Source organism: Botryllus schlosseri, chromosome 5 (assembly GCF_051294905.1).
Source record: "Botryllus schlosseri isolate E-star chromosome 5, Bs_hap1, whole genome shotgun sequence".
Lineage (NCBI taxonomy): Eukaryota > Metazoa > Chordata > Ascidiacea > Stolidobranchia > Styelidae > Botryllus > Botryllus schlosseri.
Genome location: NC_137240.1, coordinates 8552396 through 8578958, shown reverse-complemented (window position 1 = coordinate 8578958; position 26563 = coordinate 8552396). Strand labels below are relative to the sequence as shown.

Here is a 26563-nt window from a genome sequence, read left to right as displayed (position 1 = left end):
CAATAGATTCTTGGCGACGGGTGACTCTCAGATCACTATTGGCTTGAGTTATCGTGTTGGACCTTCGACGGTGAGCCTGATCATCAAAGAGACCTGCGAAGCACTGTGGACGGTACTGTCGCCCGAAGTATTGAAACCTCCGGCCACATCTGAAGAATGGGAAAAAATCTCTCGGGATTTCAATACATCTTGGAACTTCCCGATGTGCTGAGGAGCAATTGACGGCAAGCACGTGGTTATCGAAGCCCCCAGTTCGAGTGGTTCGGAATACTTCAATTACAAGGGAACCCACAGTATTGTGTTAATGGCAGTTTGCGATGCTCGTTATTGCTTCACATTACTCGATATTGGCGACTCAGGCAGACACAGTGATGGTGGTGTATTTGCTAACAGTGAATTTGGCAGAAGATTCATTTCCAGTGACTTGAATATGCCTGTATCTGGATATCTGCCAGGTACAGATTTGCAAGTCCCATATTGCATTGATGGAGACGCTGCCTTTCCTTTCAGACAGAACTTGATGAGACCCTATCCTGGAAAACTTCTCCCATTTGATAAATTTGTTTTCAACTATCGGCTGTCTCGTGCAAGAAGGATAATTGAGAATTCATTTGGTATCCTGGTCACACGTTGGAGAGTGTTCCGAAGACCCATAATTGCTTCCCCCGACAAAGCCATCCTAATAACCAAGACAGCATGTTGTTTGCACAATTACCTTCAAATGAAAACGAGCTATGCATCTGCGGATGTTGACCATGAAGATCATGCTGGCAATATTATCCCCGGGAACTGGCGTGCAGAACGGCAGCCCGAGGAAAAATCTGGGTTGAAACGGATTGGGAGGATGGGATCTAACATGACGTCTGCACGGGTATCAGACGTGCGCGATAGATTCAAAGACTATTTTACTTCCAATGCTGGCAGGGTACCCTGGCAAGATGCAATTGTCAACAGATCCCGTTAGCGGACAATTGCAACCACATGACAGCTCTTCCGTTTCAATTTGCTCTAGTCGTTTAAATTTGAGGTCCTTTCTGATTAGAGACATGTTTTGTTGTTTGCTGGTTGCAATTTTCAAAACGTGAGGAGATGTAGTACCACTTGTGGAGGATTTTGAATATGGAGTACCTATACGCTCTCACAAGTCAAGTTTGCTGCTGTTGAGGTTCTAGCTGTAGTTTCTAGTTACGTTAAAGTACTGCCTAGTTAACCCCAAGTCTCGTTTGCTGCCTTGTCATGTTTCCTGTTTTTACTGGTTTGCTGCCTTGTTATGTATTCCTGTTTTTACAAGTTTCAATAATAATTCGAAGCAACGAGAGTACCGTTCCAAAATTGTATTCAGATATCAGAACATGCATTTCAATAAATTAGAAGAAAGACAGTGGTTATTCATTTGCCAGTTCCGATGTAGCAACCTTAACCTTATCTGCAAGATATCCCATGATATGACTTGCAGCTTCGTATGCCGTTACTCTCGGCAAAGATCGGAGAGTCTCCGCTACCTGTTTCCCCAAATGGGAAAATTCATTTTGCTCGTCATGGGCATTGTGTAGTGCTGCAGTCACCCCAGCAACATTCTCCATATTGTTGTGCAACATAGTGGTGATTCTGTCCTGAAAAGAAGAAGATTTAAGTTGATCTGTATTGTATATCAAGAAAAAGCAATCCTGCCCATACTTGAAATTCACCGCGATCCGAGCGCTTCCGTTTTCTATTGGAAGATGAATGCTGCTGGGGAGAAGTGATACTTGACAGCGGAGTGTTGCACGGCTGTTCACTTCCACTTTCTGGCACTAAATCTATCAGATCATCACCTGCAAATGAACAACAAGCATATAAAATTGATTCTTCTCTATGGAATAGATCAATTTATGTATATTAGGGCTGTTATGCTGTCGTGGAACATCATGTCTGGCCATGGTAAAGTGAGGAAAATTAGCCACCATAGGTTTACTGATAAAACTGGTCACCGTACATCAGAGGTCACCAACACGCGGCCCGCAGTTACTATGCCCTTACCTATGTTAGAGAGCACAGTGTTATACCGAGGGAATTTGCAAAGTAGATGCTATTCATTTCAAGGAAATGAAACTTCAATATGAGATTGGATAGAAAGACTACGAAATCCTGAAAAAGCATTTTTTTCAACAATCCAAAATGTACAAACATACCGTCGTTTAGTGGAATTGGAATTTCATTGCTGTTTGAGGGATCAGTATTTACTTGAAGGTTTCCAACAGTTCGAAGGTTTCCGACAGTTCTGCAAACAGAAAATTATGAGAGCTGTATTGCAATACTAAATACTGAATAAGACTCACACTTTGTGCTTAAGATGGTCCAATAAAAAGGTCATATTCTGAAAATGCTCCAATTTAGATGAGGTCGATGCACTTGATCCGCTCACACAGGAATTCTTGATTTTGTTTTTCTCTTTTGTGAGACGATCTCTCAAGCTTCTCCATCTGGTCGTGCATGTCTCAACTAGAACAGTGTGGTTATTATGAGTAGCCCACACAGCAACCATCTCAATGTAATTTTAAATGTTTGGTGTTGTACTTCGAAACAGTATCTGATAGCCTATGCGATTTTTTTTTACATAAAAAAATAAGATTTGTCACACATATTGCAATCCATTAATGACGAATTGACACCTGTTAGGGGTCTATTAGGAAGTGTCTATTTGTCAGGAACAGCACCGAAAATTTCTCGGTCTCGTAGAGGCTATTCGTCTGGCACTCACAGTTGTGACGGACCCAACGACATGCATCAATCCATAGTCAAGGGGAACACGGTTTAGCACAGTATTACACAATATTTTTTCTTACCTTCAACACCCAAATATTGACTGATACTCTTCCACACATTTTCTTTCAGTTTCACGTCTTTATATGAAGAGAGACTCATATTGTATAGACAAGGGTTATCTTGCACTTGCTGAATAAGCAGCTCATTGAAACACAATTCTTGAGTTTGTGATTGCATAATTTTAGTCACTGTTCACAGAGTCCGTAGCAAATTGTATGTTACTGAAAAGTGAAATACCATACAAAAATCATCCCTCTCTGTGCACAATGCTGCACAGTGCACAACTGCACATGCTCCATGCCGTATCGCAACCGCACTGAATCGCAGACCTCAGCTCAGATGCCACCAAATTGAACTATTTTAACTTTTAAATATCAAGGCAAGTACAAACTAACCAAATAAAACTAGTATCCATGTATAAATAAATGGCCCGACACCGTGCGAAAGCTCACCCAAAATGTGGACCACTACGAAAGCGGCGGCCGGAAAAGTTAAAATAATTTCAACTCTGCCGTCTGCCGCTCCGGGCGAAAGAATCGCCGCTAGGCGTCGTACGCGCAGCCATGTGTGAATTACCAACGCTTGGCGCTGAACGCAGAATCGCGTCGCTGGCCGGTAGCCGCGTCCTGTGTGTAGGACCCTTTAAGCCTACACACCAAATTTGGTTCAATTCCAATCAGTAGCCGCATTGCTGCGGGAGAAGAAAGTTTCTAATTATTATACAAAATAAATAACGAAGAATTTGAAAGTTTTCTGTTCACCCATGAAAGTATTAGGTTGTCTATAAAAACGATGTTCTTCAAATTTGGTTCAATTCCAACCAGTAGAAGCGGAGTTATTGCCGTCAAAAAATTTGGATTTAAATAAAATAGTATTTGGTCACAGAGTCCATCCGCAGCCAGTTAAGCCGCCCGCCACGCAAATTGGAATTTATTTCGTTTCAGCCCCAAAACAGCATGACATTACGAACGATAATCAACCTAAATGTAACAGTATTGGGGAGAGAGTAGGTAAAGTTACTGCTGCAGAAGCGGTAATTCGGATCAGCGATGATAGCAGGCGCACCAGCCTACTGCGTATCAGGCCTGTCCCACACCGCACACAGTCGATAGTAGCACTTGGGCTGCAAGAGATGTCTGTATTCCTCAGATCGTATGCCGCTATACACAAGCTATTGTCGCTGATTTGTATCACTAATAAAAAAAATACTAAAGTGCAAATGTATGACGAAATATTGGACTTAAAATAGGCATTTTGAAACAAAAGGGTTTCGATTTCAACATGGAAGCTGTTTCGACCCTGGCTGGCTACGTCACTTAATTTATGTGCATTGCGGCATTTAGTAACGTCTGGTAGGAAGTACCGATTCAAGAAGTCTGAGCTATCGCGGCGGTTCCCTCAAATATCACTAAAAGACAAATGACTAGCTGAACACATGTTTGTTAACTGCATACTTTCCAACACCATAATGAGCCATTGGTCTATTGCCGACGGCTAAATGAATAGTAGCTAGGTAGGAGAAATATTTGCTTATGACATCACAATCAAGCGGTGTACAGTATTACACTTGAGATAACATCGTACCATATTGCTCATTACCCTATGCGTCAACCTGTACTGGCCCATAAACCTGCCTTTGCGACAGCTAGCCATCGGCTCATTGTAATTCGAATCTGGTACACCCCTGTACACCCCATCCGAGTGGTACACCCTTTGCAAATTCTGGTACACCCTAGGGTGTACGACAACCCCGGTTGAAGAGCACTGGCTTAGAGCAGTGGTTCCCAACCTTTTTCGGTGGCAGGGCCAAATTTCGAATTTCCGAGTACGGCCGGGGCCGCACGAATACCAGGGCAATGAAAGGAACCCAAAATAGTCACTAAAATATAAAAATTGGCATTGTTCCGATCATTCGCTTGACGCCATTGGCCATTGTGTTGCCGCGCTCCCGTTGTTCAGAACAATTAACCTTTGCTGGCTATTTCGGAGTAGTTGTATTGCCCTGGCGAGATTTCAATTCACATTTTTGGAATCAGTGCGACACTTGCTTTCGATAAACACCGACATATCAAATTATTCGGACGCTTGGGTCCCGAGCTATAGGACTACCAATTATGCTGCCTTTTGCCGACTAAGCAGTACGCATCTCGGCGTATTCAATCGTGAGTCACTTGTTGCACATCTATCCGTAAATTAGTTATCAATACCCAGGGCCGAAACAGCACTTCGTCAGCCACCCCAAAAAGGTTCTCTTGGGCCCCCATAGGGTGATAAACCGAACTTCGAAGCCCCCAGACCCCCTCAGGCTAGATGGCTGTTTACCGCTATTTATCATCTAAATCGGGTGTCCGTTTTAGGAAGCTTCTCTCGACTAATCACGCGACGCGCGAAAAATTTATATAATTCATGATTGAATCGGTCAATATAATCGGGAATTGCATATATATTGGTATCAATTTTTATCCTCTCTCTGCTCACGTAATCAGATTGACCGGTTGAGCCGAGTGAGTTGTGGTTGAAAAGGTAGAACCACTCAATAATAATTAAACATCTTCGGGCGTATACCCGTTGGCAGGAACGAAACATCACTTCGTCAGGCCCCCCAAAACAAGTAGGTCTTGAGTTCCCATAGGGTGATAAACCGAACCCCCGTGTCGTTGTTCGCTTCTGCCACGAAATCAGGATCACCGTTTATTGAGCCAGCGTGGAGCGCGAAAATTTTCGATAATTCAAAATAAAATAGGTCAATAAGATCGGGAATTGCATATATATTGCTATGAATTACTTGTCCTCTCTGCTCACGTAATCAGATTTACCGGTAGAGCTGAGTGAGGTGTCTTGGAAACTGTAGGGCCCGTAAATAATAATTAAACATCTTGGGACGGGCGGACCCGTTGGTACGACTTCGTTACATGATGTTATTTGTTATTTCGTGACCTCCAGTCTGCTATATCAAAAAATATAGAATCGCCCAAACGTACTAAACTAAAAGATGCACACGATTTCAAATTGGTATAGTTCTACACTGGCATATAATTCTTCCCTGCGGGATGGTAGCCTATTTGTCTCGTGACGTTCAGATTTTCAAGACAGGAACATTCGGCGGCAGTCATTTATGGTCAATTATACCTATAGCTATTTTGAATATACATAACGAAGTTTTCGGTCAGCGTAAGGGCAGTATTTTTCGGTCAAGGTTTTCTAGCTGCCAGTTGTTCTGGCACACTTCTTGGAGTCGCATGTTACATGGCCTAAAACTTTATATGTCTTCGTGCGTCGTGGCGCGGTAATGACCAACGCCGATATGCCCACTTCTACGAATCTTGCGTATTTTATCTTGGTCGAAGAGTAGCCAATAATTAAGGTACTTGGAAACTTGAAATCGCGCGCAGCGTGAAAAATCTTTGAAAAAGTTGCATCAAATTTCATAAAATACTTTATAATTTATGCTAATTCACAAAATAATTTTGGGACCCTTCGAGCTCGCTCCCCCCAATTGGGGGGCTTGGGGTGCGGCAGTTACGGTCCTGTCAATACCTATATCGATACCTATATCTATAGGTACTGCCCGTTCAACTGGAAAGTTAGGGCACATTGCATTGAAACAGCAGTGACGTAATCTTAGCAGTCTACTCACAACTTTCCTGCAATCCTATTGAAAATTCCAGACTCCAAGCCAAGCAAGAGTATTTTATAAATATAATTTTCTATCATAAATAGATTTCTCAATATTTTTGTGGGGGCCGCAAGAAGGATAGCCGGGGGCCGCATCCGGCCCTCAAGGCCGCGGTTGGGAATCACTGGCTTAGAGGGAACATTGGTCGCAGGTAAAAAGCGCGCTTGATCACGTACAGAAGTTCGACTGGTGGTGTCCGAAGGATGAGAAGCAATAATCAAGGGCATTGGATCGCGCATGGAAAACACAATTGACAAAATGCTCTTGATTGTCACATTAGTGATCACCAGTATATTATTTTTATATTAGAGGCTTTACGATGTTAAAAGACAATTTGCAGAAATATTGAAGTCGGCGTCTCTTGACCAAAATATTAAGAGATACAATCTTATCCTGGTGTGCTACTTGGTTGTAAAAGTAAGTAACCAAACTTCGTTACTGATTTTAAACCTACCCGCCAGTCGTTTTATTCTTCTATGAAATAACCAAATCGAATTTAATGTGAGCATCCCCATCGGTTCGGAAGTCGCTAAGGATCCTTATGATCTACATAGTAACACCATTGATATTCCCTCTCCGATTTTAAAACTGGCATTATTGTTAAGGCAATTTATTACATTCAAATAAATGTGCATTTAGCAGTGTTGGGTTCTATCACTACCTTCGAGTCACAAGTCATTACGAGTCATTGCACATTTTAACTGGTGTCAAGTGCAGTCAATCGATTTTCCAATGTGACTCGAGTCAAGTCAAGTCCCTCGTTTTTTGGAGGTGGATGACTCGAGTCAATTCAAGTCACGAGTCAAGTCACAATTCGAGTCAAATCGAATTTTTGAAGTATGAGTGACGATTCAGTAGGGATAGTGTGAACCTGTGAAAGATTCAGGTTCGTGTGCGTGAACGTGAACCTCATGACGTCGCGTGACGTCATATTGCTGATTCCAACCATACATTTCAGAGAAGTGATAGCCTATATTAACGTACACGATACCTAGCGACGATTCAGACCAGATAATGTCAAAATAATGCTGAAGTACATATTTCCGCTTTAAACGTCGCCAAATGTAGCAACTGGGGGAGCAAGTGAAATAATAATAAGTACCATAAAAATCAATATCTTCCATTGCTTCGCCAAAAATTTCGACGAGGCCTTGCAATGGAGTATTAGTTTACACCAAGGGTCGGCAACCTACGGCCCGCGGGCCGGATCCGGCCCGCCAAGCGAAATCGTCCGGCCCGCGACATAATAATTGGTTATCACAAGAATACGGCCCGCCGTTTCATAATGAGTTTCAATCTGCAGTGCAGCACTGCATGAAAAAAATGCGGCATTGCTACGATATAATAGTAGCCTACATCGTATTAGTCTATTGTTACGCCATAAAACGAAGGTGGTTGAAGTAGCAGATGGAGATAGACTAGACTGGATCAGTGCTTATCAATCGGGTGTATCTCGCAACCGAAGGTGTTCCATACTTTTTAAAGGGTTTACCACTCTAATGGGGTGTGACAATAAAGGTGTCCTTCCTTTGCTTAAAAAACGCTTGGAACATCTCAGACGCAATGACGGAATCTCAAACTGTTCAATTATAGATATCTAGCCTCCGTATGTTAGTTAGCCTATCTATAGTTTAATTTTCCAGAAGGCATTGTGTGCCCAGACAACAAACCTGAATAGTGTTCTGGCCACAATGGTGAAAACTGTTAATATGATTTTTGTCTCATTAACTGAATCAGTTACGCCAGATATTACTACAAGCAGAGAATCAATATGGCGATGTCATGTATTAGGCCTATATCTGTCATGTTCGCGCATTAAGTCGAGCAGCTATGCTTACACGAGTGTATGAACTGAGAAATGAAATAGCAACTATACTCGAAAACACAAATATCGCCGACTCATAATCTTGTAATCGAAAATGGGTATCTCATCTTGCTTTCCTGGTACATTTAACGTCACATCTGAGCAAATTGAATTTGCAACTTCAGGGGGAAAACTACTAAATACATGAGATGTTGAGGCGCATTCAAAACAAATCTGTGACTCTGGAAATGTCAACAGTACAAAGAAAATTATGCTCACTTTCCTATACTGGAGGAGAGAAAACCTAGTACCAACACTACATTTGTAACTCTGATACGAAATTCAACTACTGAATATTCACCCGCTTTTTCGACATTCCTTCCCTACAAAATGAATTCTGACTATTCAGTACTCCGTATGTGGACGCCAATAACATTACCTGAAAATTTGAAATGGGCCTTTCTGAAATGCGATGTAGTTGAATTGAATGACAAATTTCATACAAAGAGCATATCGCTGCAAGACTTTGACTAAGAGTACGTTCTTGAAATTGACCTTTATCCCAACTTGACCAACAATGGAAAAGAAATTGCATCGATTTTTGGAAGCACGTACGTATGTGAACAATAGTTTTGAACAATGAAATTCACGAAGAGCAAGCTAAGATCACGTATTTCGGACGTCCATTTTGAATATGGTCTGATTCTTGTTTCATCCGACTTGTTACCAGAAGTTGAAAACCTTTCACAAAGCAATAAGCTGCGTCAATTGTCACATTTGTTCTGTGTTGTTGAAGTGTAAATACATGTGTCTTCTGATTGGTATGATTGAGATTGCAGCAATGTAGAATATACCGAAGTGAGCGTAAAATATAGTACTAAGAAAAATTCCGGCCCGCCAAGAAGTTGTACACCCGAAATTTGGCCCGCGACTAGTAAAAGGTTGCCGACCCCTGGTTTACACCTTAATGGTCTAGGCCAGACCCGATAATGTATTCGGCGTCTGAGTATTGCTACGTTTACATTGAGCAGCACGGGGATCTGTACTCACTACCTACACTGTAAGCTAAAACGCGTGCATTTATGCACAAAAAAAACACACAATAATCGATTTTTTTTTTAGATGCCACATTGCGTGGTAGCGACGTATGTCATAATATTGTGTGGTCTGAAGTAGAGGTCGACCGATTATCGGCGCCGATATTTGGAACTTTCTCGAATATCGGTATCGGCCAATCTAGGCCGATATCGCGACCGATATTTTATATCTAACTACAATCTACCTTTTCTGAACTGATCTGCAATTCTGTATCATGTTTTGATTTTCGGGTTATCCCAAATTTCAACGAATGTTCACAATTAAGCAATAAGTCTTTTCGATTTCAGTTTTCTCGTTTGTTGTTCACCTTTCTGTGGCATGAACAAGTGCCACCTTGCCTTATATATAATATTTTTAGCGAAATAGTTCTCTGCTCCTTCCATATTAATATCGGCCTATGATATCGGTTATCGGCCTTGTGAGCGTCGAAATATCGGTATCGGCCTGTAAAAATCAATATCGGTCGACCTCTAGTCTGAAGTGGCATGTCAGTACCTATCGCTGCAGAGCTCGAAATTATGTACCTGAAATACCTCCACACTGTGGATCCACAGGCTCTTCTCGAAACAATATTTTATTTTAAAAGAATCGGTTGTGGAATGTACAATAAAAGAAACAGTGTAAGTTGCCGTTAAATATGACAATACAAATTGAAAACATAACAATTTTTTGACACAGTAAGACAGGATTTTATACAGTAATAACAGAGATTCTTGCAGGTACAGAACTGCAATACACAACTGAATAGTATGTGCTGTGCATGTTGAAATGAACCCAATCATTTTCGGATGACACTCGTCAGAGGTAATCGTCAGCAACTAGTGGAGAATTGGAAATAACATTGTATATCAACAATCGTATCACAAAATAGGCCTTCACCAGCATGAAATTTCGCGAGAGTGAGCGTTTAATGCACTATTCCCATGCAGGTGGTGCACAAACTTCTGTTGACAGAGTTTCGAATGGTGTATTTTGATAAGATATAAAATACACCAACCGAAACTCTGTCAACAGGAGTTCGTGTACCACCTGGGAATATTGGATTGAATGCTCTCTCGAAATTTCATGCTGCTGACATCATATTTCGTGATACGATTGTTGATATACAACGTTCTTTCCAATTCTCTACTAGATTTGCTGATGAGTGTCGACCGAAAATATTCGGGTTCATTCCGATAAGAATATACTATTTAACAGTAATAACAGTATAAAAGAACTGGATTCGGAACTAAAGCAAGGTGTATGTACAGTAATGTTGTCAATAAATATTGTTTCTCAAAAATTGTCTGGTTTCATGATCAAATGATTGATTGAATTGCCAAAATGCCATAGTAAACCAATTTTGGCTAAACAGTATGTTATTTTGGAACAGCCCTAATATACAGTGCCACTAAAAACGAAAAATTTACTAATGAAGGCATAGCAAAAGTCTAGCCACTAAAAAAAAACGAATTATTGTGCAAATGCAAAAAAAAACGAAATCCACTATGTACAGGTACATTCCATACCAAAAGAAAGCACTACTCACAGTCCAAGTACTTGGAGCAAGGGAGATTAATTAGCCTACATTTTTTCAATTGATTGCTGGGCATTCTGATATTTTTTCCAAAAATTGACGAACTTGTTCGACTGGAATCCTGAATTTTTATCACCAACAAGGACACGTTGAATGAATGGCAATATTTGAAAGACCTTGGGATAACTAAGATCCCATGCGGAATAGCATGCTACGAGATCAATAATCATCTCAAACGGTCTTCTTTCGTTTTCGGATCTGCGCTTGATGGTGATGCGATTGGCCGCAATCCACGACTGTTCATCTCCATTCTCATGACGTGCAATCAAAAGATGTGGAGGTGTCAACTTCGAAGTCGTTAAATCGACTGTATGTGCCTGGAATTAAAACAATATGTTAGCTTTAAATGATATTGCTAAATGTTCATGTGCGAATCCAGAGCACATGACCAACTTCAGCTAGAAATGCTCATTTGAGACTTCTCATAATGTAATGACTTTCTCTTGACTCGACTTGACTCGAGTCATTAATTTCTCAAAACACAAAAGGGTAATTTCCTGCCAAATCAACAAGGGGGTTGCACCAAGGTTGGAGAATTTATATGGGATTTGGCACACTGGCTGATGTAGCTTTAGACAGGCCAAATCCAAATTTTTTTTGAAAAATTCTGAAAAAGTACGAAGTTATGAGGCTTCAAAGTTTGCACATTTTCCTTGTCACGGTTCATTGAACACAGTCAATTATTTTTTCAATGTCATAATTTTAAAGGTAAAAAGCCGTCAGCGTAGCTGAAATTTGGGGACATGATACTACTGGTATCCAAGAATTCTTAAATTGATGGCCCAAACATTTCAGAATATGTTATCATATAAAATAATGTCACCAAAGACTCCTACTGCATGTTTTGGTACCGAAAGTTTACACTCCCATAAATAAAAAGGGGAAAAATTTTAGAAGCCCAAATTCTGAAAAAATGATCTTGAATATATTATCTTCCATTTAATATTGATTCAATTCATTAATTTCCAACTACACCAGTAAAAAACTTCAAATTAAGAATTGGATTAGATGAACAATGAACTAAAACTTTCAAGGCATTGTTCACTGTGATGTCACAATGCGTCGATTGTTAAAGGTGGCTGAATGGAGTAAACTGGCCATGGGAATTACAGTACAGTTGTGGCTGAGTAACTAGTCCAATTTCAGTGAGTGAGTGACTTTATTGTCTTAATTTCAACAGGTAAATAACTCATTTGAATGCATAGTTAGAAAGGTGATGTCTCAGCTTGAAAATTGCAGTATTGGAAGAAACTTGGAAGAAATTTGCCCCAAATTACATTTTACCGCGAAAACCGGGTTGATAACTGTGCCAAGCTTATTGAAGAATGATCTTGAACTGATAAGTCGCAGGGCATTCATTGACAAGGACAAAATTACAAATATTTGCCACCATCATTATAAGGATCTTGTCTCCAAGTATCCTCTGAGATTCAAGAAGTGCATGGATCCCTTTTATAAGCATACAAAATTGAGATGCTTTTGTACAAGTATGCTACGAGAACAATTTCACTTTTAGTTATGTGGTTTATGATTAGAGAAACTGTAAATTCCAGACCAATTGGCATGGGAAATTTGGATTGAATAACATGTATTCATTTACAGTAGGCCTATACAACCAATTTATGTGAATTTCGTTTGTTAAGCTTGTTTGGCTTGTGACGTCATAATTGGAAATACCAAAAATTCACAGTAATCAGAAATTGTCAAATTTCCACCAGATAACGTGGAAATAATTGTTCATTTTTTGTAGCAAGGTAGAATGCACATTGAAAACCATGAATTCATGAAAATGACCTTAAATTTTTTTCCCCTTTTCAGATATACCACATTCCATTGAAGCTGTAGGAAAATGAGAAGCTGCTACTCACAAGCCTCACTAACATGATATAGACTTCAAATGGTTCATTCGGCTCACTTTATATGTTAGTCAGGCTTTTGAGAAGATTTCCACCAAATTTTAGGGTTATCAAACTATCATAGCAAGATATATTGCTGTTTCACTGCAGATTTGATGAAAATCACTGAAGCGTGACATGCAAAAAGCATGATTTTGTGAGGAGTGTAACTCGGTCATCAGATTGAATTTGAGAAAAAAAATTTGGATTTCCTCATGATAATGACAGAAGAATCAATGTGCCAAATTTCATAGCCATCCATTAACCTTGGTGCTCATCTGAAAATAAATTTGCTCATTTGGCAGGAAATTACCCAAAAACGACTCGAAACAATCTGTGTATTGACTCGACTTGAGTCATTGCGCATGACAAGAGACTCAGATGGCCAAGAAAGACATTTCCACCGTAATTTTGAATAATACTAAAATAACCACACTATTGGCATTTCTTCTATTCGTACTGGCACTAAAAAATGCTACCAGAAACTACTAAAAGGAAAATCAGTGTATTATAAATGCGAATAATTCGGTATAACCAAACAGTCATAAAAAATGGGTTCAACAGAACTGGAACTGGAAACTGAGCAGTCATCACAATGACTTGGACTCGGACTTGAGTCATAACACCATGAATCGGACTCGAACCTCTACTTGTTGACTTAGAATCGGACTCGACTCGGCGGTGAATTGAAAATGACTCGACTTGATTCGAGTCAATCCTATAAAAGTGACATTGAGTTGTGACTCGGAGCCTTGTGACTTGGTTACGACCCTGCTTCTCATACTAAAGATATAAATGTAGTTGAATCGGCGAATAGTTTAAAGGGGCACTGTTCTCTAAAAATGATGTCGTCTCAAATTGAATGGGCGAAACGAGAAAAAGTTTTAGGCCACAGCCATATTCTTCACAATGCCACCGTGAAGGAGCTGCAATTTATTGAATTTTTTACAGGGGAATCATGCTCCAGCAGTCACACAGAAATCGAACTTTATATCGTTGTCAGCCGATGTTATGAAGGAAATATGTCATACAAGCAAAGGTCGTTTAAACACCGCGTGCAACCGAAGATGTTCAGTCAACTACAGAAGACAACTATATGAAGTTCGATTTCTGCGTGACTGCTGGAGCATGATTCCCCTGTGGAAAATTCAATAAATTGCAGCTCCATTACGGTGGCGTTCTGAAGAAAATGGCTGTGGCCTAAGAAATTTTCTCGTTTCGCCCTTCACTTTGAGACCACATAGTTTTTAGAGTGCAGTGCACCGTTAACAAGCTTAGCTCCAAAGGGCAAATTTCTAATAAGTTATTATATTATTCGATTATTAATTGAAGCTTCAATTAATGCACCAATTGTGTTCAGATGCATAAATTTCTCTACATCATCAGAATCTTCAGGGCTACCAATGAACCTCGGACCTCGTTCGATCATAACTTGTTAGCTGCTTATTCTTAAAGGGGCTCTGCGCTATAAAAATTATGAGGTCCCAAATTAACTCGCAGGTTGAAAAAAAATTTGCCATAGACATCGTCTTCAGAAAGCCACCGTAATGGTGCTGCAATTCAATTATGGTTAACATACGAACTGCTTTAGGAGGATTTGTCCTCCTTTTTCAGGTTTTTCAAATTGTCGTCCTAGGACGCCTAAATGTCTTCCTTTTTGGCAACTCCAGTACTGTTAGTGTGAAAATCCTCACCCGATTCCAAAATATGAGAAACATATAAATTGAAAGAATTTTGCATAAGACCCGTTACGCTCGAGCTTCCGCGTTTCTTAACCCATTGCGAAATTTATGGTGCGTTAACTTCACCATCGCTTTACTCGTTGTGACTTCTATATTTTCGCAAAGGGTTAAGAATTGATGACTCGCAGCCACGTCAGTTGGTCTTAGTACGAAATTCTGCAGCTCCATTACGTCGAGCGCAGTGTTTAGCATAGCATAATATACCTTCGTTTTAGGACGGCTCAAGAATTTCGATCATATTGAAAGATTTTATTAATAGAACTTTTATGTATATCTAAAACAGAGGTTTAAAACTCAAATATGCTAGCGGGCCAATTTCCTACTTTTTGATGGCGCCGCGGGGCCGCAGGCACCAATAATAGGGGAATTCAATGTATTTCCGAGTAGGCTTTATTTGACGGGACCTTGCAGACTGACATTCCACACTCATCTTGGAAATGTGATTCACTATTGTGAATTCATGCCTGCCACGAAAAAAATCACATTTTAAAATATTCGAACACAATTGTTGCTGCACTTGGCATAGTTGCTGCATATTTAGTTGTAGTCACCATGCGACTGTACAAATGCATCGGGACATCGTAAAACTATCGTGTTATAGTTTTGCAGCTAGCGGACATTTGAACTGGCACAATTATAGGTAGAATACTTTATAATTTTAAAAAGATTGATCTGGTATCAGAGCATTGGAGCAGTGCCGCCTAATCCGGGTTTCGATCATACTCCTGATAACAACGCTATTGATGATGTCATTACCCAAGTCAAATTGAATCAGCATTAGATTTACGCTCAAATGTTGGAACAGATCTATTATAACTTGAATATAATGATTACTGTGCCATAGCGTTAGAAATTTCCAATCGCCGAAGTATTCATTGACCTTCCATTGCGTGGTAACTTTTGAAATTGATGTAATAGTGAAGTTTGATGAGTAGTTTCAGGTTTCTGGAGTAGTTTTGGGGCAAATTTCTAGTTTTCAAAGTAAAAAGGGATATTTGGCAGTTAAAGATTGTCGAATACTGCGAAATCCTAAATACCGTCACGGGCTGCATAAAATGGCCGCGTGTTTGAGACCTCTGATCTAAACTGAAGCAGATCCATACTAGACAGGTAGCAAATCTTACCTGACAAAGACATATCGCACTCAAACCATGGTTCGACTTTATTTTCTTGTCTGTGAGAGCCTTCTGGAGTTCGAGCAGGATATGAATTTCATCGTCTTCATTTCCCTGCAAACAATTAGAGTCATAATAGGCACAGGTGAGGGACATTCCTGCAATTCAAAAGTTTCCATTCCATCCATCACATTCCATTTTAGATAAAGGCAAGTTTGGGCATTAGCACTGTACGCAAGTTGTGGAATTATTGATTAAATGCGCGCTATCTCGTTTGCTATCATCTGAAGACTACTAATTCTTGTCTGCTTTATACACTCGTATTCCCTCGGTGTCACTTGTCAGTGTTTGATTTGTTATTAGTACTGCGCATTGTGCAGTACACGGCGTTGAATTACGTTGTCAAAAATTGATGCAACACAAGATTCTCGATGGCGCAAATTTTGAATTTATTCGATTAGTTTGAGCAGCAACATTCTATGCTGATTTCACCAAACTTACGATCCTTATTTGATGTACAAATTCGACTTCATCGTTAGAAACGTAGATTTCATCGCGTGCTCCGAGAAAACCATCTCTTATTGCGATTTGACGAGCAAATATACCTTCTACAAATTAAAGTGCATTATTTGCATCGGTGAGGACCGCAAGCCGCGTTTAAAATATTTCAGCGGGAAATCGCATTTCGTAGCATTGTGCGATGCGATATGCGTGACCAGACGAATCTCGCTAAATGGTCGCGGCCCCGCGTAACACTGATAATACGACTTCTTGAATTACAACTGAATATTAGAGTCAGAATGGCCATTTTAAAAGATCGTGGTTTTGCGTTTCAAAAAGAGGGATTTCGACACCACCTGGTTACGCGCCTGCCGCCACCCCATGCAAAAATAAAAGTCAGTGCCTATGACTGTAGCACTGTTAATTATCAAGCATGATACCAACCTCTTGATCAGTCTGATTTCCAAAAACTTTATCAAGAGTGAGAAGCATTTCCATGTACTTCTCATGCATTTCTTCAACACTTCTATCAACAAGCAGTTGAAACTCATGTCTGATCTATTGAAAATAACAATGCGTTACTCAGAGCTGTTAGTCATGAATATGCACATCACTTAAACAGGTTACCTAGAGTAAGTAAATTCATCCATATTATTCATTTTAAAACACATAGCCTAGTTATTCAGAATAACGCGAAACAATAACTTCATATTGTTTATTTATTCGCTAAAAGCTTTTCGACTCACCCTCATCAGTAGCGAACGTCAGTGATAGGGTGGATCAAATTCGAAATGTAAGAATTATTTTGTGTCTAAGATGTAACAATGACAAAAACAAACAACTAGTAGACGGGCAACATACGGTAGTAACGATACAATACAAACGTTAACGAGTACATATTCGGTTATAAATAACCGAGAACACAGCACACATTAATGAAATATTCCAAGGGTTTAGAGGCGTTCATTCTGCCTAATTGACCATGTTGTTTCGTAGTGAGCTAACAAAAATATCCGCCTCGTGCAACAGCACGACCAACTTTTCAGCTATGGCGCTGCAATTTGGAAGAGCTAAAAATTTTTTAGTTGTCCAAGCCTGGTATAGTGTATACTGTAAGCATGTCATGTAATGGGAAAATAGTGTATGCTAATGCAATAGGAAGACAAATATGCAATATAATTGCTTATTTTGCCGAGGCACACAACCAATTTCAATTTACTGATTTTCGAAGTTATGACTGCAAATTGAAGTCATCTGTAAAGAATGAAAGACCTCACCAGTCTAATATCTTGCAGCATTGGAAAGCTCTTCAAAATTTCAGCAACGCCACCAAATTCTAGCACCTTTAACTGATTGCGTCTGCCGTGATGAGTGAACTTCATGAGAGTGATGACATTCGGCCAATTGGCACCAGGTCTATTGAACTCTGTTTCCAACTGCACCCTGGCGTCTTCAATCGTTATATTAGGGTGACCTTTTGAATAAAATGAAACTTATAAATAATAAAAAAAACGAATAACAATCATCCAATCACCTGATGAGCCTTGACACAAAGCATGCGCTCTCCATGAAGACGTACCAGATGCCTTTGTCTTTTGTCTGAGATTCCTCAAGTTTTGCGACAGCTTTTTCGAGAAGTAATACTGAAAAGCATTTGATCATGAATGCACTTTCATATATTGAATTCGGATAGGATTCGGGCAGTAGGTCATAGTCAAGAGAAGACGGTGCTTCATAGCAAAACAAGTCCAGTGTCTTCATATTTTTGTGTCTCTTTTTACAATGGCTACAGAGATCTTCATATTTTGAATACACTATGCCACAGATCCTGCATGACATGATAACACTCGGATGTTGTCTGTGACAATAAATGTGTAGACAGCAAATCGGTAGTTCCGATAAAAGGGCACAACCAACACTTTCCATTAGACATTCTACCAAACCATATTAAGTAATTGAAACAGGTCAAGTGCAAAGAAAGATGTACATAACTTCATCTGCAAATGAGGTTTCATCACTAGGTCTATTATGATATCTTCAGATGAAATTATTAAACAGCATTAGCTCCCATTTTCATGGTCTGCTCTTAAGGCGCATCAAGCTGCTAGATCGAAAATAGGTAATCTATATCTACTCATACCGCTGGGCGCTGGTGCTGTATTTGAAACTCGATAACATGAACATAACATTATTTACAGATGATGTTGAAAATTTACATAAACGAATTACCTTGCAGTAAATCAATGTGCTCCCTCTCCATTCCGTTTTGAACTAAAAACATCTCCATTCCCTCGCTATATGCTATTTAGATTCACCTAACAAAGACCGACAGATTCACGGTATATCTCACTCACTCTGGTCCTGCGTGGTAACGATCGATTGTCTCAGGATTGCGTCATACAGTCACGTGACTCAGTAAGTCATGCGTAAAGAAGAGACAGTTCATCAATGATAAAATACAAAGTGTACTACTAATAACTGAATGATTGCTATACTGTTGGCAATGATAGCGGTACCCGATACGAGTAAAATGTTCAACGTCGGGGTGTTTCATACATATTTGTATGACAAATTTCTTCAGTAAGTTCGGTAGGGAAATAATATGATCAACCTTTTATTTTAACGCAATCTCTTAGTATGTTGATCTGATAATTTGTTTATAATAAACTGAAATGAGTAACAAGCGATTAACTATAAGGATTAACGTGACTATCGTAGGTATGTAAAGTCAGATCAGAGCAAACCTCAAGACAGCGAGTCGTCAGTCAGGTATTGGTACAGCATGACCATAATATCTGATCACCAACCTATTTGCTTGAAGCCCGGTACCACTGTCGGTTACAATCTTGGTTATTTATAACTGTAATAATATTGTTAATTAAACACTGCAGCCTGAAGTAAAATCTATAACTTAGGACATACCGATCAAATCACATTTTGCGAGGCTTTTCGGCGTGTATCAATATTACCGCGCTTTAGGCTGCCTGGGATGATATATCACATCAATAGTAACCTCGTGAAGTTTCAGAGTGGAGATTAGCAAGCGACCTCTCAAACTCCCTCTCAATTGATATCCGGTATGAATGCTTGACACCACAGGAAATTTGTCCGGAATGACTATACTGATATGCATGTGAGCTCATAGACACATCATATGAGCATTAACCCACATCTTATGACATTCACTGATGATGTGTGGACGTGCACACAACATGGCGGATTCTCGATGTCAGATCTCAGCCGATAATATGTGTCAGCCAAATATTGTATATACCTATGCACAATGTTGTGTCTCATTCAACGCTGTGAATTTACAGCGTATATTACCCCGTTAACAAGTTTTACAGCAGCGGCCAACACCCCAATCGCACAGATTTGGTTTTTATGATACAATAAACATATGAAATCAAGATTGACCCCGTTCATCTGCTAGATTCTCTACGTCAGACAAATATCAATCTTAGCGATTGGTTGAATAAGCATCACAAATGGTGTGTATTTCTTTCTCGGTGTTGTGTGATTGCGGGTCAAGATCACAGCAGAGAGCCACTAAATATTCGAGCAAACTTTTGTAACAAATCAAGTAAATTTTTTAAAATTGTCAAGATGCGTGCTAGTTTAGTGTTGATTCTTTTATGCTGCAGCGCCATGCATATAGTGGCCAGCTGTTGATATGAAATAAACTTCAACCAAAGATGTTTTAATGAAGTCAAAATTGTAATATATGAAAAAGCTTCACAGTGCAGAACCTATCAAGGTTCTTTTGTGAAAGTGAATCCCTAAATTTCCGAGGATCACACACAAAACGCGAATGTCAACCTCACGTTTACACCAGATTCAAAGTCATTTCATTTTGCTTGTTGTGTGAAACACGGAGTAATTAACTAAAGAATCAAAAAACTTAAATCAAATAACGAATACAAAGGTAAATATAAATGCAAAAAGATATTGCATCTCTCACGCACATGCACGTATAGAATTGCTAATAGAATGCGCAGGCGGCCAGGCTTCTTTTCCCACCGTCGCAGGCTATTATGGACTCCTCGTCCTCCGTGTCGCTGTTTTTGCGGCGACAGAAAAGTCCAGAAATCGAGACCTGATAAAGAATAAAAAAAGCAAAACTTGGGTTATGAAATGGACCGACGAAGAAAGAATAACATCGAAGAAGACTATTACATCGGGTCGAGAAGGATGCCAGTTAAAGGGACCCTGGGAGTTGGTCGTTCGGCATCACCCTATATGTCCAATACAACGTATTGTGTGTTTTATAAATGACATTGTACAGTTAATGTGTGCCTTGGAAAGATGAAAATATAATCGGATGATTATTTTGAAAAAACAGTCTGTAATTATCAGTCAAAACATAGAATCGAATGCGAAGCCTCGAGAAGTTGAAACAAAATGATATGGTACCACACACTACCCATCCACGCATCATTGCAATTAAACGCATAAACTTTATTCGCTCGCTTTGAATCAAACAAGAGGGTTGTTAAAGGTATGCACCCCGCAATATAATCACTGGGCCGTCCGAGAATTGGAGATACGATGTTATCAAATTATTCTACTATTATTACGACAACGAAAGCGTTGATCATGTCGATTTATTTATGATGTATAATAATGGATTATCATTGAAACGTACAATCGGTGAACGACTGGTTGCTCTCACGCAAGTGACACCGGCAGCGTATCGCAAAGAATCCGAACATACACAAGGTACGATTATGTAACCGACACCGTTTACTCGATGACTTGAAATTCAATCGACATTTCTGAAGCGCCGAGTCAAGTCAAGTCAAGCCATTTTTTCAGAGTGACTCGAGTCAAGTCAAGTCATACGAAAATGCTTACTGGAGTCACCCCAAAGCTGGCATATGGGGCCTACATGATGAGCCATGCCAATGCGCTAATCTTCTCGTTCAAGCCAACACAATGACAAGCTACTCCTCGAGAATATATCGCTTGAAGCGTTTGGTCAACGACCGACTAATGGTGTGTTTGTATTTAGGTTTAGGAAGGGTTATCGGGAGGATACGTAAACCTTTAGGCGTTATTTTAATTCGGAACATCACGTCGCTAACTAAAACCAAAATTAAATATATTTGTTTGTGCCAATCACTTGGATGTAGTGGCTATTTACCTTTTAGTCAATATGGGCCTTTGTAGTTTATACCAAATCGAAGTCACACTCTGCCTGAAGTGTCTACCTATATACTTCATCATTTACACAATCTCAGACATTTCCAAATATACTGTAGATATCGTCTCCAGGAAATTGCGCGTTCGATATGCAGTTTTTCGGGCGCTGGGCTGTAACAAAAGGAATATCCCAAGATACTAGGTATATAAAGTAGAATCAACGTGAACGCCTGCATTGTCAGGTTGATCCGGTCACATTGATTCATTTGATGGAGTGCCGTCTGTATTTATTTCAGCAAAGTAAATACGCTTGGACAGCCTTTGATAAGTTGCAATAACCCCTAAAAATTGGTTACTCAACACCAAAAGTGAAATATTTTCCTACGTTAAATATATATATAATGTATAGGCCTACCTCGTGCATTTTTTTTTGATATCTCGAGAAGGACGCCATTCAATAAGGACTGCTACAATTTTCTATACATTTCGCAAATGAAATTTACGTCACCGTTGTCCGCATGCCCTCACTGTGTTCATATTGTTATTTAATAACATCGTGGTCGTGACCTTGCGTTATAATCATTTGCTTATTTCTCTAATTAGTTTCGAGTCTTCATGTACCATCGAATGCGGTCGCGAGCGAATACTACGGCTGACGACATTGGATAATATTATTCGTACATTATTGTCGGCAGTTTCAGACGGCTATGGATCCGAAGATCGTTTATATTTTCTTACCACTGTCCAACTCGTAAAATTGCTGCATTATATTCCTAGTAATATCTTATTAAACAGTCGATGCATTTTGTGAGAGCTAGTAGCGCACATTTTAGTTCTAGTAAGGGATTTTTGTAGCCAATGGTACCCCAGTCAGCTATATATATAGGCAAATAAATGATGTCAAAATTTTTCCATTTGCTATTTGACAAAATATTTCATCTAATTTGGCGTGCACTGAACAGAGCATAACAAATGAGAAGCTTACATCGCAAGTTTATGTGTCATGTTGTTTGACCCTCAATGTCAATTTCCAGTATTCATTATATTTAGCTTACCAAAATGGTATCGATTTCCCACCTTATGATAACAGTGATTTGCTTGAGGTTTTCATCAGCTGAAAAGGCCCTTCCAACGGTGAGTGACATTACATCAAATTTCACTATCATTCATTGGATTATACTCATTCTGTTTGGTAGAATTACGAAGAATTTGAAGACAGAGAAGAGCCAAGCAGCTTCCCACGGTCCGCGATGACTCGAGGTTTGTAAAATCATACCTATGACTATCAAAACGGCGAACACCAAAATTGTATATGTATATGTACGTAGTATATGTAAAATACATTACCATTATTCATAGCCTGTATATTTAGTCATCAACCAAGTTATTTTGACCTATATGCAGGACCCAGGACAGAAACAGCAATTGATCTGGTACACGACATTGGTTATATTTTATATCTTTGCCTTAGTATAAAGAGGTCTTTTTAAAGTTATCCGGCATTCCGATTTTCAAAATATAGAACCATGACTATAAATTGAATATGGCGATACATACAAACCTTTGAAAGCATTTCTATGTAATAATAATCGTGGTATTATCGAATGAATATCGGTGGAATAGTCAATGAGAAAACTGCGCATAGTGAATAAAAGAATTAAGCAATAGCATTGATGGTTTCAGATTGCCCACAGACTAATTACGAGTTTCCGAAGAAGGAGCAGACATCCAACTACATCCGCGTGAAGACACCAATGCCGGATCTTGATGAATTCACCGTGTGCGGGTGGTACACAAGATACACGGCCAGTGCCGACGACTGGGTTTCATACGCTACCGACCAATATAACTACGCTTACACACTTAATCAAGCATCTACGAGAATAGGAGTTTGGCTTCACCACAAATTTGTCATCGGAGAGCTCCAATTCGCCATGTATAGAGAATATCACATCTGCGTCACTACTTTCACGCGCACCGGGCAATCTTATATATTTGTGGACGGTCAAATCATGGACATTCTTAATGGACACGTAGGAGGAGTTGTGCGAGGTGGTGGTGTATTGATTTTAGGTCAAGCCCAAGGTTTCAGAGGGGGTGGATTTGGTGCGTCGGTATCCGTACAAGGAAGAATAGCTAACTTCATGTGGTGGAGAAGAGCGCTGGCGTTCGAAGAAATCGCAGGGATGTATTTTGATAGATGTCGTTGTCCGAGCGATTACTTCATCACGCTTAGAAGCAGCGAAGTAGAATTGGAAGGTGGGGCGACTGCCTTGCTACCTCATGAATGTAGCCCTTAATTCAGAGCACCACAAACACGACTTGTTTAGAAATATATCTAACTGGTTCTAATTCAATAGTACCTGTATACATTTTTATATGTAGCCATGCTTTAACGAATAAATGAATATCTAAATACGATTGCAACTTTACCAATGCATTCTGATATCATGACTCCGCAATTTAGCGTCACGTGAAGATCTATTGCTTGGATTTCGAGTAATTTCAGATGCCTCATTTCTCAGGCGAGACAAATGGAAATTCTTCATCGACTTGAGACCTTTTTTGGGAATAGAAGATGGGTGGAAGTATGCATAGTGACAGCACTATAATCGATGTTTCGAATGACCGTATTCCGTACAATAAATCAAGACGTTACAGACGTAGGCAGGAGCTCGTGGATGAAAAGCTCGGTTGGTCACGTAGAAGTGTCGTCCGAAGTAGCAGAAAAGGGAAACGTTAGAAAAAAAACAGACAGAGCATACCATACCAAACTCGCCAAACATCAGTTAACTTCATAAATTTCCACATACTGCTATAAAATTGGCGGTTAGAGCGAATGGGGTCGACAACCGCTAACGAATGATGAATAAGGTAATTTACGGTCGTCAGTCTATTCCAGTGGTTCCCAACCTTTTTCGACCCATCGCCCCCTTTTCAAGCTCAACGCCGATCATCGCCCTCCAAATTTTGGGTGCCCAAAAGTGGGCATACAAACTGTAATCACCGGCAGGTTGACTAAAAAAAGGTTCACTTTTCGGCTCGATGTCGAATTTGACACTTTTGCAACTAAATTTCCGTGGGTTGACTAAGAAAAAGTCAGCCGTTTTGACGCGTCATCGCCCCGCTATCACCCCCTTTGGCCATTTTCGCCCCCCTATCGCCCACTTCGTCATTTTCGCCCCCCTAGACCACGTTGGGAACGACTGGTCTATTCAATCAGCTGTACCGGGAAAGTCCTGTTACTTGACAATTATTATCCTGCCCATTAATGGACTGATTCAGCAGTCGGAAGAATCCTAGAAAGTGTGTTCCATTGTGTGCTGTGAAAACTATACGAAGTATTTGAGACGTTATTGCTGTAGTGCGATAGGTTTTAAAGGGAAACAGCCATGAGTGATTTGCCTCTCTATTTCAAATGATCGTCTATTTTTCACAATGCTGCGACCATGGCCTCTGATCTCAATGTTTCTGGTTGTGAGAAAAGACATCGCTTATACTTGATGGACAATTCTTCAAAGTTTAGATAGATATATATCCTAATATATCCGTTCTGGGTAGTGATGAAAACTGAGGTTAAAGGTGAAAATGGCGGAGAATTATACGATCCAACTTTTATCACATTCTGCCGAGTGTGCGATCAAATATTATACAACTGCAGCAACACTATTTTCACAACAGTTCCGATGATGACGTCGTCGAAGAAAATCTTTGTGAGATGCCTATCAGAGTGATGTAGAACATATTTATTTTAAGTATTTCCGTCAACTACTTACGAATTTCCGAACCGGTAGCAGACTACTAACTGCATACGCGTGAAGACACCGGTCCCCGACCTTGACGAATTCGCGGTTTTTGGATGGTACACAAGATACACGACCATCTTTGACGTCTGGACGTCATACGCCACAACGCAACATAACAATGCCTGAATTATTTAGCAAAGGGCCTCAAATATACAAATTTACCTTCACAGAGCGGAGCCGCTGTTTACGCAGAGCTGACCTTCACGACAAATAGAGAATATCGTATTCGTGTGACTAATTTTACACGGACCGGATAGTCATATATCTACGTCCATGGTCAAATCGAAGACGTTCTTCACGGTTCTAAAGTCGGGGTGTGACCAGGTGGCGGTGTTCTGCTTCTTGGTCAAGTCAAGGATGTTGCAGGAGGAGGATATCAAGCTCCAGCGTCTGCAAAAGGCAAATTACCCAACTATATGGTGTGGACAAGAGCGATGACGGTTGCGGTGAAGTCTTTGGGTCGCTGTCATTGTCCGAGTAAATACTACCATCACGCTCCAGAGAAGCGAAGTTGAATTAGAAGGCGGGCGAATGCCTTGTTATCTCATAGATGAACGCTGTAATTAGAAGCAGCATGAAGCTCTTTTAGCAATGTTTAACTAACCTCTACTATTTCTGTAGTATTTGTACATATCCGTGTACATCTTAACTCGACTAAGATCGAGTCACATTCAAAAATCGAGAGCTTGACTTCACTCGTGTCAAAATGTGCGATCTGAATTGTGACTCGAAGGTATGGTGATATGCTCCCAACACTTGTCATACGTGATTATAAGTTCATGATATGTCATCGACGTCACTTATACCTCATTTCTGTTCCAAGACTCTCCTATATAGTATTTCGCACAAACGAAGAAAAACATATCGTGGATGCTGCTTTACGATTATATACTGGAAATTAACTTTGATTGAGTGCTATCATGGCAACATATACTGATCTGTTTGAAGTACCACCGGCATAGGTGTGTCAGACTTCTATGAATGGCGTGGGATAACAGGAACAATCGTAAGCCTCGTAACAGTTCAGCTACAATATAAAAATATATGTGATAGTCAGTATTTCAGAAAAGAAATATATGCGATTGATTCCACCCGACTATGCAGACATTCCTATGTGAATTCTGCTTTAGGTACTTATTATGAAGTTTAAATATTTCCACTCGTAGAGCTCATCGTTCGCAACACTTCTAATCTAACGCAAACTTGCCTGGACACGATCTCAATTTGGAAACGCCCGAGATTGTGTAAACGTTGAATCATAACAAACACTTCGGGGAGGGGAGCTGCTATTTGCGAATAACATGGATCATTAGCGACTTACGGACCAACGGGATCGGGATGCACAAATAGTTCTGAGAATCTTAAAACGACTTGCCTAGAGGTGTGTATGATCATTGATCACT

General features: G+C 40.0%; 3 protein-coding genes across 3 annotated transcripts; 1 reads left to right on the top strand and 2 right to left on the bottom strand.

The window, feature by feature from the left end:
* Positions 1–1319: 1319 nt before the first annotated feature.
* On the bottom strand, positions 1320–9265 carry LOC145438914 (uncharacterized). The gene is made up of 5 exons (XM_080316307.1): positions 2826–9265; positions 2319–2481; positions 2172–2260; positions 1678–1814; positions 1320–1613 (listed from the first exon to the last, which is right to left on the bottom strand). Exons 1-5 carry the CDS (start codon positions 2980–2982, stop codon positions 1386–1388), a joined length of 774 nt encoding a protein of 257 aa, XP_080172433.1. The 5' UTR covers positions 2983–9265; the 3' UTR covers positions 1320–1385.
* Positions 9266–9941: 676 nt separating this feature from the next.
* On the bottom strand, positions 9942–18666 carry LOC145438894 (uncharacterized). The gene is made up of 6 exons (XM_080316278.1): positions 18442–18666; positions 17747–17855; positions 17490–17686; positions 16657–16770; positions 15721–15825; positions 9942–11276 (listed from the first exon to the last, which is right to left on the bottom strand). Exons 3-6 carry the CDS (start codon positions 17592–17594, stop codon positions 10947–10949), a joined length of 654 nt encoding a protein of 217 aa, XP_080172404.1. The 5' UTR covers positions 17595–17686; positions 17747–17855; positions 18442–18666; the 3' UTR covers positions 9942–10946.
* A 3720-nt stretch (positions 18667–22386) lies between these two features.
* On the top strand, positions 22387–23786 carry LOC145438893 (neuronal pentraxin-1-like). The gene is made up of 3 exons (XM_080316277.1): positions 22387–22488; positions 22551–22614; positions 23038–23786. The coding sequence occupies exons 1-3, from the start codon at positions 22414–22416 to the stop codon at positions 23652–23654; spliced, it is 756 nt and encodes a 251-aa protein (XP_080172403.1). The 5' UTR covers positions 22387–22413; the 3' UTR covers positions 23655–23786.
* Positions 23787–26563: the final 2777 nt, after the last annotated feature.